This window comes from Xenia sp. Carnegie-2017, unplaced genomic scaffold (assembly GCF_021976095.1).
Source record: "Xenia sp. Carnegie-2017 unplaced genomic scaffold, XeniaSp_v1 HiC_scaffold_16, whole genome shotgun sequence".
Taxonomy (NCBI): Eukaryota; Metazoa; Cnidaria; class Anthozoa; order Malacalcyonacea; family Xeniidae; genus Xenia; species Xenia sp. Carnegie-2017.
Window position 1 is genome coordinate 6365640 of NW_025813469.1, and position 13466 is coordinate 6379105.

Below are 13466 nucleotides of genomic sequence, written 5' to 3' on the forward strand. Positions count from 1 at the left end.
CTTTTACCATCAAGTTTTCACTCAAACGAGATCGCTTCTCTTTCATATTTTGGCTTGTTTCTTGAGCTAGTAGGAGGCTGTGTGCGTTGATACAAGAAAAACTTTGTTGTGCAGAGGAAGGTAAAGATATTTTACTCGCAGAATTACTATATATTTATCAACAAAGTAGTTCATACTACAGCGATGAAAAATATAAAGCGTCGTATTTAACGCAAACCTTGGTTAAACCAGGGTTAGTTGACACATGTGCACTTGTATAATATGTCCAAATGGACATGTTTTGTGGAATTCCCTTCATTTGGTAAAATATTATCGCAGTGGGCCAAGATCGTCCCTCGTTTTGACAGTCATTTGCTATTCGTACTGGAGCTCTAGAATTTTACTGTTTTAGTGGTAAATGTGACCAATTCCTCATTCGTTTTCTTGTTATTGTGTGATGCTTAACATAGCAAAACAAAGAGTAGCTATATAAATGTAATTTTCCTGCCACACTTACAAACATTTCATATGTCAGCTGCAAGACCCGTAACAGACTGTGACAAATTTTTTGTTTGGTGAAAAAAAATTAGCAATTAGCATATCTTGTGGAGTCTCCATTTTTGAATATCCATTTGAGAAATGCTTGCAAGAATATGGGCTACAACATTACAAGAATAGAATGCAGATTTGAAACGAAAGATTAGAATGCACATTGAACTCCAAAAACAATAGGAAGTAGGCTTTATAATGTGACTACAATTGACTACAGTTCATACATTGGTTCAATGGTTAGGGTATGGATTAGGGTCAGGGTTAGATTATGGTTAGTGTAAGTGTTAAGGTTAGGGTTAGAATTGTTTAAAAGTTTCTTATAAACGTAGAATTAGTCAAACTCATCAACACTTTGTTATGCCCCTCGTAATATCCGTGACAATGTTAAAGATGTTTTTATTTCTCTTCATAACTTTGTGTCTGCATATTTTCTACATAAACAAACTGCTTTAATATTTATGACAGATATTATAATTCGTAGATCGAGGTAGAAAAACTGCTTGAAAATGAAACTTCCAACATTGAAACAAAATCAAGCATGGCAGAAGAGAAACAACGACGCCAGGTTGAAGATAGCTTGATGAAATTGAACGTAGTTGAAGCACCTAGCATACGCTCGAGAGTTTTGGATGAGGACTCGTCAACCACTGAAAACATGAATGAGTCCAAGCATGTTTACGACGATAAAGGCTCTTGCGAGGTAGGCTGTTGCGACATATCGAATTATCGATAAATATCGGGGTTTTAAATATCGGTTTATCGATATTGGTTTTTCGGTATATCGATATATCGATGTACCGAAAATATCGAAAAATATAAAAATATTCGTTGTTACGATATATATAGTTATTATACATAGTTTTAATTGTGTGTTTTTTGGTTTTAAGCGGTTTTAAATGGTTCTGTATACAATGTATTAGACAGACAATTCGTGCTAAGGTTCAATTTGATCTATTTATGAATCATTGCAAAACTTATATTCAGGATCGGGGGTTGACTTAATTTTTTGTAAAAGTTCTTTTTGAGTGGAAAATAAGTAGAAATGCATTAATTATAGTTTTATAGTGAAAATATGAAAATATTATAAAACTTATATTCAGGAGGGGGGTGGACTTAATTTTTTGTAAAACTTCTTTTGGATGTGGAAAATAAGTTCAAATAGATGAATTATACCTTTTTGATGAAAGTATGGAAATATTATAAAAGTCAGTTTCAGGACACGATTTTTTTGTCAAAGTTATTCTTGATGCAAAAATGTTGTTCAAATGTATGATTTATGGTCTTTTTTAGAAATAATGGAAATATGATAAAATTCATTTTTAGAATGGTTGGAATCCCTGTTCTTGTAAAAGTTGTTTTTTAAATGGAAAATGTGTTGAAACGCATTAATTATAGTTTTATAGTGAAAATATGAAAATATTATAAAATTAAATTTCAGGTGGGAGTTGACTCGATTTTTTGTAAAACTTCTTTTGGATGTAAAAGTTCTTTTTGATGTGGAAAATGTGTTCAAATGCATGAATTATGATCTTTTGATGAAATAATGGAAATAAGATTAAATTCATTTTCAAAGCGGTGGAATCCTTACTTTCGTAAAAGTTGCTTTAAAGTGGAAAATGTGTTCAAATGCTTGAATTATAATATTTTCATGATGGCAATAATGAAAATAATGGAAATATGATAAAATTAATTTTCAGGATGAGGTGGAATCCCTACTTTCGTAAAAGTTGTTTAAAGTGGAAAATGTGTTCAAAAGCAAGAATTATAATTTTGGTGAAATAATGGATATGATAAAATTTATTTTCAGGGGGGGTGGAGTGAATTTTTTGTAAGAAGTTCTTTTTGATGTGGAAAATGTGTTCAAATGCTTTCGTTCAAGACGAAACGTCAATTTCATTTTGGCTTGATCAAAGTCAGTTTTTTATTGTCACATTAATATACACAATTTTTGTCGATAATATGAAAAAAACATTTTTAACTAAGCGCTTCTAAACATCACTACGCACGGTCTCATTATAATATGAAATCCTCAGTAAGAAAATCTGACCACGACACACTTTACGAGAACGGAATCGTAACCTTCAATGCAACAAGCCCCTAGCCAGCATATAATTACTACAGAAAGCATGGTTTTTACGTATGTAAAAAATTGACGCTCAATATTGCAAAAACATATTGAAAGGAAAGCCAAATAATAATTTATTATCTGAAAACTGAAAATAATACCGATACATAGGTATTTTTGAAAATCATTGTCCGTTGCCTGACCGTTATTTTGAGCCCTGTTCTTCTTGTTTAATTAACTCAATTATTAACAAGGTATCGTTATCTTAATGCAATTTAGAGTTAAGGTATGATTTTCACACATTTCGTATAAGTTTGCACTCAGGCGAATGAGATGTTACTCGTTGGAAAAAAAAATGACTGCGGTCGAAGCGTGTAACTACGGTTTGGTAACAGAAGTTATTCCTCAAGCCGAAATTGAAAAAGAAATTAACAACAGAATGAAATACATGGCTGCGTTGCCGCCGAAGGTAGCACAAATCTGGACTTTAAAGTTATTGCTTCGTTTCATTTAACCATACATAGCTTCTTTCCATTGCAGTCGCTCTCAATGTCGAAGAAATTATGTCGCTCAGCTGAGCTGGAGAAACTTCACGATGAGAGTAATATAGAATGCGAACTGATTGCTCAAAGATGGGTCTGGAGGAATGCGCGCAAGCAGTGATGACTTTTTTACAACGAAAATCGAAAATGTAGTTGAAACATTAAGTTGATTTTTGTTGATGAAATGTTCCATGCATTTTCTTTCTGTGTATGTTATTCAGTTTGATAAAAACCATTTCCACCAAAGTGTTAAGCGTACAAAAGCATCTGCGCAAACATCTACTTGATGTCACGTGACAACATATTAATTAATGGCAATTATTTTTTAACAACTGCATCATTTTTCAACAAATGCGCACGAAAGAAGGTTGTTGCGACTAAGAAGTCCGTTACGCCAGCAGTAAACACTGAAGTCTCAATGACTTGAACGATACAGAACGAGTGTTCGAAATTTTCCAGCAAAAGTTTTTTTGCTATGTTTTGGAACTTGATTCAAAACGCAATTTTTTTCCTCCAAAGTAAAGATTTTAAAACTCGTGGTTAAATGAACGAATATGTTTTGTTATTCAACTCAAGTTACGAATGATTTACACCAACAACGCTACAAATTCCACTGCGTAAAGGTTAAAAACGGATCATTGGGGACACAATATCCTATTTGTACAATAAATATTTGCACGCGCCATAAGTTTCATCGTAAATATACCTTGATGGTCAATAATTCCTGTAAGCTCGTCCACTATCTTCTTACGATGCCATCCAAAATATCATCGTTACTGATGTACTTTTGAAACAAATCGCATTCCTCGTGATTTTTATCCTCAAGTTCTTGTATATTACTGTTGACCATCAACGTCTGTTTCTCGAAGGCACTACAATATTAAATATGCTGCTTTACTATTTGCTGACATGGATTTTTTAAAAGTTCAAAACTGTAAATGTTTTCATCATCTTCGACGTGAACGTCCATGAATAACAATAGAAATTTATTGCATTTTCAAAGGTCCCGTGTCCCCTCTCCCTCTAGTTGCTAAGCTTCGCCCACCCCCTCCCTCTCCTTTTGCTTTCTATTAGTCCTCAATCCCTCTCCCTGAAAATTTCGCTAAAAGTTAATTGAGTTCCTTCTCGAAATGTTTGAAAGATAAAAGTTCTGCAATAATTCCGCGTTTCCTTTGCCATGTCGCATTCGAGTTTCGTGTTGCATAGAATAACAGACATTACTCGATTTAAAGGAAATTCACCGTAAGACAAAATGAATTTTTTAAAGCATCTCTTTTATAAAACAACAATTATGTTTCACGATACACTTTCTTTGAGGCGGGGGGGATAGGGAGTAAAGCATTTTGTGGGAACTTAGATAAAGCTATTCATAGTTTTAATAACTTTTTAATCTCACAGTTAATTTTTAATACGTTAGAACATAACACATCCTCTCAGGTTCAAGAAAAGAAAACGTTTAAATCTTTATATAAAGTGATCAATAGGCGTGGATACAACTCAATTACCTAACGAATCAAAATATTACCCTGTGCCCAGGCCTCTGTTTAATATAAACAAGTCACATGTGACTGTGAATGATTAAATAAATGAGGTAAAATAGAGAGCAACATCCAACTGGAGGATGACCCCACTCCACAAACTTCGTTTGAGAAGTTGCCTTTAAAAACACGACGAATATGTAAACTGAAATAAAAATTACGTAATGTTGTACTGAGGAGTCACTGGGGGTGAACAAAGTACTCAGTTATATTTTGGGGTGTGGGTAAAGAGGGAAGTATGGGGGTAAAGGTAACTGAACCGTCGAGGTTTAATATCGCCCCGTTACCAAATAAACTTTCTCACTTTGGGGATTTTCGTCTGAATGTATTATTGACGTGTTTATTGCATTCATTGGCGAAGTAAATTGACCAATGAAAAACGACTCAATAAATGTTTGACATATGATATTAAAGAAAGTTTGGCTGTTTTCAAAATTATATCAATTCCTTTCTTTTTTCCACAAAACTCTCAAAAATGACTTAAATGTTAGTGACGTGATGGTATGCGCAAAAAACTCTTTTGAGACAATCACTATTTTCCATATTAAATATAACTCTGAAATTAAACACTTGAAAACACAGATGAAGTCAGACCAGCTAGGATGAATAATTTTACTAACTCAATACATTACCTTTTCTGAAGCAAAGACTATATCAGACAGTGCGATAAGGAAAAGACCAAATCCAGCTGTTGGACCGTTTACCGCAGCGATCAAAGGTTTAGGACACGTGAGAAGAAGTCGTAGGTCGTATTTACTGCAAGTCTACACCACAATTTGAACAATCTGTACCTCTATGCAATTAACAGCATAAATGTGCCATTCAATAAACAAACCAAAAATCAGTACCATCAATAAAAACCATTGAGATTTTCACAAGAACAATAGAGATAAATCAAGAGGCATATAATCATTTATCACAAAACCTTTTCTATTGTGATGTTGGCTATAACCAAACTTTTTCCATCTTCTTTGTAGCTACTTCCTTTCTTATATACGCAACTTTGAGCAAAGCAAAGGGACCACTTCAATACCCCAGTTCTATCATCACATAAAGAATGTTTAGTGCAGAGTTGATCTTCTGCGAGTATCAGTTGACCACCTTCAGGTGGGCTCATATAATAATGGGGCCCGTCATCATTATACGAACAAACAACTGACATCCACAAAGAATCCAAACTACAAAAAAACATTCTTGGCCATGAATCACCATGACACATGAACAATGAAAAACTAGTAAGAGTAATTGAAGTGAATGACAGAGGTGGTAAAGGGACTTTCACAACTCTATCCATGTGGGATCTACAATATGAGAAAATATGAAATAATGATATGCAAAGTAACAATGCATCAGCAAAATTAATTTATCATGAAATCTCATGCATTTCTTTCATATTATATTACATTGACTCCCAAAGACTTAGTTCCTGCACTTAACACCAGGGTGCGAATTAACGGTGTGCAATGTGCAATTTGCACATCGTTTTGGCTAAAATGAAAATAATTGCACATCACTTTTTCAAACGATGTGCAAAAAAAGTTTTTCATTAATTACTATAACATATATTGAAAAAAAAAGTTTTTAAAATCTTAGGCCATGTAATTGGCCATGTTGACACAATGTCATCAAATTGAAAAACGTCGTCACTTTGAGATTGGAAAGTCTGTCAACAGTCCACATACTGGTTGACATACATGGTTCTTCTGACCATATACGGATGTAATTCATTTATAAATATTAATTTTTGCATTGCGCTGATTTGTAGTTTGTGCATCATTACTTTTTTTGGCATCATAGCTATTTTGAGTGTTTTCGATAAAATCAGGAGACATTTTCCTTCTGATTCCAAAAAAAACCTTTAAAATTTTCAAATTTGAAAAATAAGCCAAAAGATTTTGGGAGCGAAACCAAACTGGCAACCTTGATTAACCGTATTTTTTGCTTTTACGCATAGTTTGTAATATGACAAAAATATTTTTTGTTATAAGTAAGCATCAATAAAACATATTAGATAATCAGAAGACAAAAGTAGCTATATGCGGTGCATGTTTCTCTTGTCGCTTTTGTTTTTCTTGCCATGATGGCTTCTTCGTCGAAAGGTTGTACTAGCAAAATTAACACAGTAGAAAAATGGATAGAAACATTAAATGCCGACTGGCTTGAATACGAGAATGATGGCCAAGTGGTGAATTCACTGCGCTGTAAAGTTTGTGGAAACAAAGAGGACAGAATAACAAGCGCAAAAAATTTCTCTCGCACATTCATAACAGGATCAGCTGTTGTAAAGAAAAACGCAGTGGTGAATCATATGAATTCTGAGTTGCCTTTCAAAAAGTATATCCCCATTTGCAAGGTCCTGGAGAAGGGAGGCGTTGATCTAGGTTAATCGTATCGAACAGACCGATCAGCCGCTGAGTTGTCAGATCACATTTCTGGGGTCATAAAAGGAAATCTTGATGAAGATTTAAAGGTATTTAAAGATATTTTTCAGTTTTGTGCGATGGCAGCGCCGATACCAGTGTAAAATCACAATAATTATTTTACGTGTTATATGTGAATAAGAACGGTCATAGTACTTGCTAATTGATGTCGGTTGAAACAGTTGAAAACGAAGATGCTTCAGGGCTGAAGGAAGCTATGAACGAAGCTTTTGCCCGTTTTGGCATTACAAACTTTGAATCGAAACTAGCTGCAACTGGTCTAGATGGGGCAAGTTTTAATATGGGGAGAAATACTGGTTTAGAAGCTCGTCTAAAAGAAGTCGCTCCTTGGCTCACTGTCGTCCACTGCTTCAATCACCGTCTAGAATTTGCTGCTGCCGACGCATTCAATGCTACGTTTTTTGCACAAGTAGATGAAATAATGCGTCAACTGTTTTCTCTGTACCAGAAGTCACCGAAGAAACTGAGAGAGCTGAAAAAACTAGCTGAAGTGTATGGAGAAACTGTCTATAAGCCCATCAAAGCAAGTGGGACAAGGTGGATAGATCACAAAGTGCGCGCCACGAAGGTTTTCCTGGAGAACTACGGCATGTATATGCAGCATCTTGAACAGGTAAAAATGGCTAATTTTCCAACTTTTGCTGTTTTCCATCAAATTTGCATCGCCTCCTTAAATTTTCTAGAATAAAGTTTGCCTGTAATAACAGTAATAAGCATTTTATTAAATTATTTAATGTCATGTAATATGTTACTTTTGTTTCTTATGTAGGCCGCAACTACTTCACCTGATGCCCAAAAGCAGAAGATAAATGGATTCCTAGCTAAATGGAAAGACGCTCGTTTCCCAATGTATGCTTCTATCTTTGTGGACATTATTGGTCCTTTGCGTGTTTTGTCTCTTGGACTACAAAACTGACGACAATGATCCAGTTAAAGCTTTAAGGAGAATCAAGGAATTTGACTGGACTATGGTCAAGCTTCAAGGTAGTACATTTGGCAAAGCTACTTTCGATAAATTTAGGAAGGATTGCAAACCTACTGGTGACGACAAGAACCAGATTTCGTATCAAGGTGTTGTGCTCACAAATTATCCCCGTGCACTAAATGGAGCTGCGGGACAACGACAAGAGTGGATAGATGCGATTATCCTCTGTTTGGGCAATCGCTTTAGTGATCTTCAAGAGACACCAGTTTACAAACACCTTTGTCCAATTATAGACACCCAGTCTTGGCCAGGTGAGGAAGTTAATTTGGTGAGCTATGGAGACGAATCGGTTACGCTACTTGTCGACCACTTCATTCAGCTTTTGAAGCATAACGTATGGGATGTGTCGAACGATACGATGCTGACAGAAGAATGGAGTGGGCTTAAGTTGTTGATTTCAGAGACGTATGGCAGAGCTATACCATACTTAGATGTTTGGGCTGCCATTCTCTCTTCACCAGTTAGTAAAGAAAAGTTTTAAACGTTCTTAACATTGTGGAACTGTTATTAATTACGCCCATCTCTAATGCTGTGGTTGAGCGAATGTTCTCAACAATGGCCAAAATAAAGCCACACCTACGTAACAGAATGTCAAGAGGAAGATTGGACAGTCAGCGAATTAGTGAGGAGGGTCCATCAGTGGTCCGCTCCCGCAATAGAGCGGTGGTATGAACAAAAGAAACGAAGGATTGGATATGGAGGCCATGCTTACCCAGAGAAGCGAAAGAAGAAAGTCGATACGTTAGAGGCATCAAGCTGCAGCAAACATGCTTATTTTTCGGACCAAGACTCGTCAGAAAGTAACTAGTCGTGTACTATAACATGATAACTTGTAAAATGTATACGTTGATAAAATGTTAAAAAATATTACGTTCTAAAATGTTAATTTAGTAAATAGTGCAGTATAATAATTAATGTAATATCATTTGATTATGCCTCTGGAGAAAAATTTTTGTCGAAAAAATTTGCACATCGTTTTTTCTCAACTAATTCGCACCCTGCTTAACACCATAAGACTAGAGTTCATGAACATAACTCCTGACTGTTATGGTCTATGCCCCTAAATCACAAATATTATAATGAATCCACCTAACTCACTAACACTATACTTCCTGCACCTAACTCATAAACACTATAATTCACACAATTAGCTTGCAAACACTATATTTCATGCACCTCACACTCAAAAACTAGAGTTTATGCACTAACTCCAAAGATTACATTTCACACACCTAAGTACCAATAATTAAATACAATAGATTTTTATGAGATGACTTTCATCACAATACCTTTTTTAAACGTATTCCTGACGCTAGCAAACGTGAAAATCAAGTTGTTGGTGAATATATCTGCTAAATATGATTGAAGAAAAACATCGAGCCAAGAATCATCTAAAGATATAGAAACATAACATAAACTTACCACATCGCTTTCATTAAAATGGCTTCTTCACCAAACTTCAAGAAACGAATTGTGACCTTGCCGAAATATAAATAGCGTTATGTTGCAAAGGAAGCAAAACGAGAAATGTCCGACGTCAATATATCTCACATTCCAAATTTACTTTACACGTTTTTCTGCCAAACTGCGAGTCGCTCTTTGTTGTCTTCACCTCATCAAGCAAACATTAATTATAATTTTGAAAACAGCAATTCTTGGTTTTCATGTGTGTCTCAAGGGAATAACAAACAAAGAAAGGGCATCCACCATGTCGCCTAAGAGCAAAGGGAATCCAATGATATTATTTTGTAAAGTCCATCAGCATGACGCATATGAAAACCACCAATACTTTCCATAAACTAACAAATTCACAGTTTGAAAACGGATCGCTTTCTTCTATGCCAATTGCATGTTAAAAGTTCATTGCCAATGGCTGCTTCATCAAACTAAATATAAAAAGTGTTATGTTCAAAGGAAGCAAAATGAGACATGTTGGAAGTCATTATCTCACAGTCCAAATTTACTTTAATTTACATAGATATGATGCGAACTGTAGAGACGACGACACTTTTCACTTTATTATAAAACACATGTAATATAGACAAAAGAAACAGCCACCATGGGGTTGCTGCAAAACTGCAACGTCAATTTAAATATATTGCAAAACCAATCAAATTCATTCATATTCATTACACTAGTTTGAATTCATAAAAAAAATTTAAATTTTCGATCCGTGCCACGCCTTAACAGCTTTCTCTAATCTTCCAAGTTGACTTTTTATTAAGCATCGATATGTGGTTAATCTCTTTTACCGCGAATTTTGTTGTGGATGGACAACTTTTCGCATTAGACAGAATATTTCACAATAAAAAAACCGTCTGTGAAAAACTATACTTTTAAAATTGTAGTTGTTCATTCCCTTTTATGAAGAGAAACCGCAAGTTATTAGTAGCCTTACAGATCTTCTTTCTCAATCAGTAAACCATAAATTTTCTTTTACTGCTCAAGAATCTTTTAAAAAGGTGTGCGAACAGCAAGCAGTTTTAGATTATGTTTTAATTAAGCCATGAAAACCGCATGAAATCTTTGTGACGATCTATAAACATCTTCACACGTTTCTCAAGATCACATTCAGTTTCAGTTCAAAAATTTATATTTTTCTCGTTATTATAAAGCATCTTGTAAGTTGCGCTATTCACAACAGATTAGCTTTCCGCTAATAAATAAGTAATAATGAGCAAAGTACATACAACATGTGGCTTTCAGCTTCGTAAATATTATTCTTCGTTTGTGGCGTTGACAAAACTACAACGAGAATTTCTTGTTTTAAAGTAATATTATTACTCTATAAATCTATTTATTGAGGCTTAAATAATCGCAATGATTGTACTACCTTGAAGCAATTGAATGAAAATTGATGAGAGACTTGCGGCTTCTTGCGAGATGCGTCCCCTTGCTGCAGAGTATTTGTCCTTTGTTGCATATTTCTGAACTGAACCAGCAGCCGGTGGAAATGTCGAAGAAAATCTTCCACCAATAATTAAATACAATAGATTCTTATGAGATGACTTTTATCACAATATCTTTTTAGACGTATTCCTGACGCTAGCAAACGTGAAAATCAAGTTGTTGGTGATTATATCTGCTAAATATGATTGAAGAAAAACATCGAGCCAAGAATCATCTAAAGATATAGAAACATAACATAAACTTACCACATCGCTTTCAATTTCATTGATAATGGCTTCTTCACCAAAATTCAACGAACGAATTTTGACCTTGCCTAAATGTAAAAGGAGTAATGTTAGAAAGGAAGCAAAACGAGAAATGTCCGACGTCAATATAACTCACATTCCAAATACACTTTCCACGTTTTTCAGCGAAAGCCGCGTGTCGCTCTTTCTTGTCTTCATCTTATCAGGCGAACATTAATAATAGTTTTGAAAACAGCAATTCTTGGTTTTCATGTGTGTCTTAAGGGAATAACAAACAAAGAAAGGGCATCCACCAATAATTAAATACAATAGATTTTTATGCTTTGCGTAACGAGGATTTCAATATTATAGTGAGACCATGCGTAGTGATGTCAGAAGCGCTTAGTTAAAATGTTTTTCACATTATTGACGAAAATTATGTATATTAATGTGACGATACAAAAACTGACTTTGACCAAGCCAAAATGAAATTGACCTTTCGTCTTGAACGAAAACATTTCGGCCGTTATTTTGAGAACCAAAGAATGGGTCGAGGACGTTTGTTATATGAATTTTAAATTGACGGCATTCATGCTGTGATGATGAAAAGAGTTTTGAATTTAAACGAGGATGTTAAAGGAGGAGGTTAATGGTGTTAGGAGGATGTTAAACAAGAAACCAACTTTCGTCCAGCATCAATATGACAGGGTTAATTGAAAGTGGACTGGGACAGATAGTAGATGTGACGTCCTTTGCATAACCCATGATCTTTGGAAAGAGGTACGAACATTGAGCTCTATAATAACTGGAGGAAACGTCAACCAAATTACTATAAATTATTAGCGCGCCGCGTGGTCAAAAACATGGCGGATTTTGGTTGTCAAAGTCAGCGGAAAGACGCGGGCTCATAAAATGAAATTTTTCGCCCACCCGGATTTGACAACCACAATTGCGATTATATAAAATTTCAATGCGAAGCACAAAAACTTTTAGAAATTTTATTTTTAAAACATGCTGCAAACTTGTTTGGTGTACGGATGCTGAAGTAATGCCAGAAAAGAAAACATTTCATGACACCGGTGAGCAACGTAAGATTGTTTACCATTTAAAGTGTTCAGTGTTTTGTTTTAAGTCAATACTTGAAGTGTGATGGTATATATTTTGTGAATGTTTTTACTTCTAAGTTATAATTTAAGTTATGTATATCCAGTCTTATTTGTTCTTTACTTAATCGCTTGCTAGACGAGGCAAAGCAACCAATTCTTATCGAGATACGCATGTCTTAAAACTCCTTGTTTCAACTGACTTTACCTCCAAGAAATAGAGGATTTTTTCATGATATTTTTGTGAAAACATGAAGCAAATATTAAGAACAGAGCTGTATTGAAATCAAATGCAGTGCAGGATTAATTAATGAACTTTTTGGTGCATGTCGTACAATAAAAAATACCTGTATTAAACAGCTAGCCTGGACAATTTGACAGATTATGAACAATCATGATGATGGTGTTTAAGGGTTTGCTTTATGCTAAAAGTTTTATAAATGCCATCGGGTGTTTCTGTAAGTGAATTGTTTGTTATAGTAAACAGGTTAGTACATCAAAATCAAGATAAAACTACTTTGTTCAATAATATGCCAAATTATGCTCCTACCTTGAAATATTTGCTCAAGAAAAGCTAATGATGACATGCATGAAACATTAAATATAGTACTGCATCATCTGTCAAAATCCATACGTTTTTCAATTTCAGGTGATTAAAATTCACATAAGATGCATTGGTTGCAATGAAGTTGAATGTGTAAAGCAAAATTGATGGCATAGAACTTTTTATGTCTTTTGAAGAATTACGATATCATTTAAACGATATCATTTAGTAGCAATGTAGTAAAAGAAGTGATATCTGTCTTCAACATGAGACTTTTCTAATTATGTATAGTTTCTTTGTACAAAATACTATTTTAGAAAACTTGATTTTTAAGTCATTCACTGATATTTTTTACCAAAAGACAAAAAGAAAAATTCAAAGGCATAATGTAAAATTCAAAAGTTTGTCAAGTTGTTTGAACCTAGAAAAAATTAGTATAGGTACTAGTAATTTGTAAGGACACAAGAGAAAATAGTGCAAGAAGGTTAGCATTTTTGAGAATTAATATGTTCTTCTTGACATACATTACACAAGGCCATAATATTATAAATAATGACTGTACAATAACAATTATACAACATGC

At 34.5% G+C, this 13466-nt stretch overlaps 2 protein-coding genes and 3 long non-coding RNA genes across 5 annotated transcripts; 3 read left to right on the forward strand and 2 right to left on the reverse strand.

The window, feature by feature from the left end:
* The first annotated feature begins 7 nt into the window (after positions 1–7).
* On the forward strand, positions 8–1122 carry LOC124437722. Its single transcript, XR_006945828.1, has 2 exons — positions 8–120; positions 1013–1122. It is a non-coding gene; the product is annotated as an uncharacterized LOC124437722 (long non-coding RNA).
* A 1792-nt stretch (positions 1123–2914) lies between these two features.
* Positions 2915–3281, forward strand: LOC124437692 (enoyl-CoA delta isomerase 2-like). The gene is made up of 2 exons (XM_046987671.1): positions 2915–3065; positions 3137–3281. Exons 1-2 carry the CDS (start codon positions 2925–2927, stop codon positions 3257–3259), a joined length of 264 nt encoding a protein of 87 aa, XP_046843627.1. The 5' UTR covers positions 2915–2924; the 3' UTR covers positions 3260–3281.
* A 397-nt stretch (positions 3282–3678) lies between these two features.
* On the reverse strand, positions 3679–5593 carry LOC124437719. Its single transcript, XR_006945825.1, has 2 exons — positions 5309–5593; positions 3679–4010 (listed from the first exon to the last, which is right to left on the reverse strand). It is a non-coding gene; the product is annotated as an uncharacterized LOC124437719 (long non-coding RNA).
* A 1669-nt stretch (positions 5594–7262) lies between these two features.
* On the forward strand, positions 7263–8033 carry LOC124435924 (zinc finger protein 862-like). Its single transcript, XM_046985855.1, has 2 exons — positions 7263–7730; positions 7887–8033. The coding sequence occupies exons 1-2, from the start codon at positions 7263–7265 to the stop codon at positions 8031–8033; spliced, it is 615 nt and encodes a 204-aa protein (XP_046841811.1).
* A 1834-nt stretch (positions 8034–9867) lies between these two features.
* LOC124437714 lies at positions 9868–11125 on the reverse strand. Its single transcript, XR_006945820.1, has 3 exons — positions 10936–11125; positions 10793–10847; positions 9868–9988 (listed from the first exon to the last, which is right to left on the reverse strand). It is a non-coding gene; the product is annotated as an uncharacterized LOC124437714 (long non-coding RNA).
* Positions 11126–13466: the final 2341 nt, after the last annotated feature.

What these genes read in the sequence shown, in the direction of transcription:
- LOC124437692 (XM_046987671.1), top strand. Translation starts at nt 2,925, where the DNA reads ATGAGATGTTACTCGTTGGAAAAAAAAATGACTGCGGTCGAAGCGTGT. An exon ending in TGGCTGCGTTGCCGCCGAAG is followed by an intron (nt 3,066 to 3,136) that starts GTAGCACAAATC and finishes TTTCCATTGCAG; the next exon opens with TCGCTCTCAATGTCGAAGAA.
- LOC124435924 (XM_046985855.1), top strand. Translation starts at nt 7,263, where the DNA reads ATGTCGGTTGAAACAGTTGAAAACGAAGATGCTTCAGGGCTGAAGGAA. An exon ending in ATATGCAGCATCTTGAACAG is followed by an intron (nt 7,731 to 7,886) that starts GTAAAAATGGCT and finishes TTTCTTATGTAG; the next exon opens with GCCGCAACTACTTCACCTGA.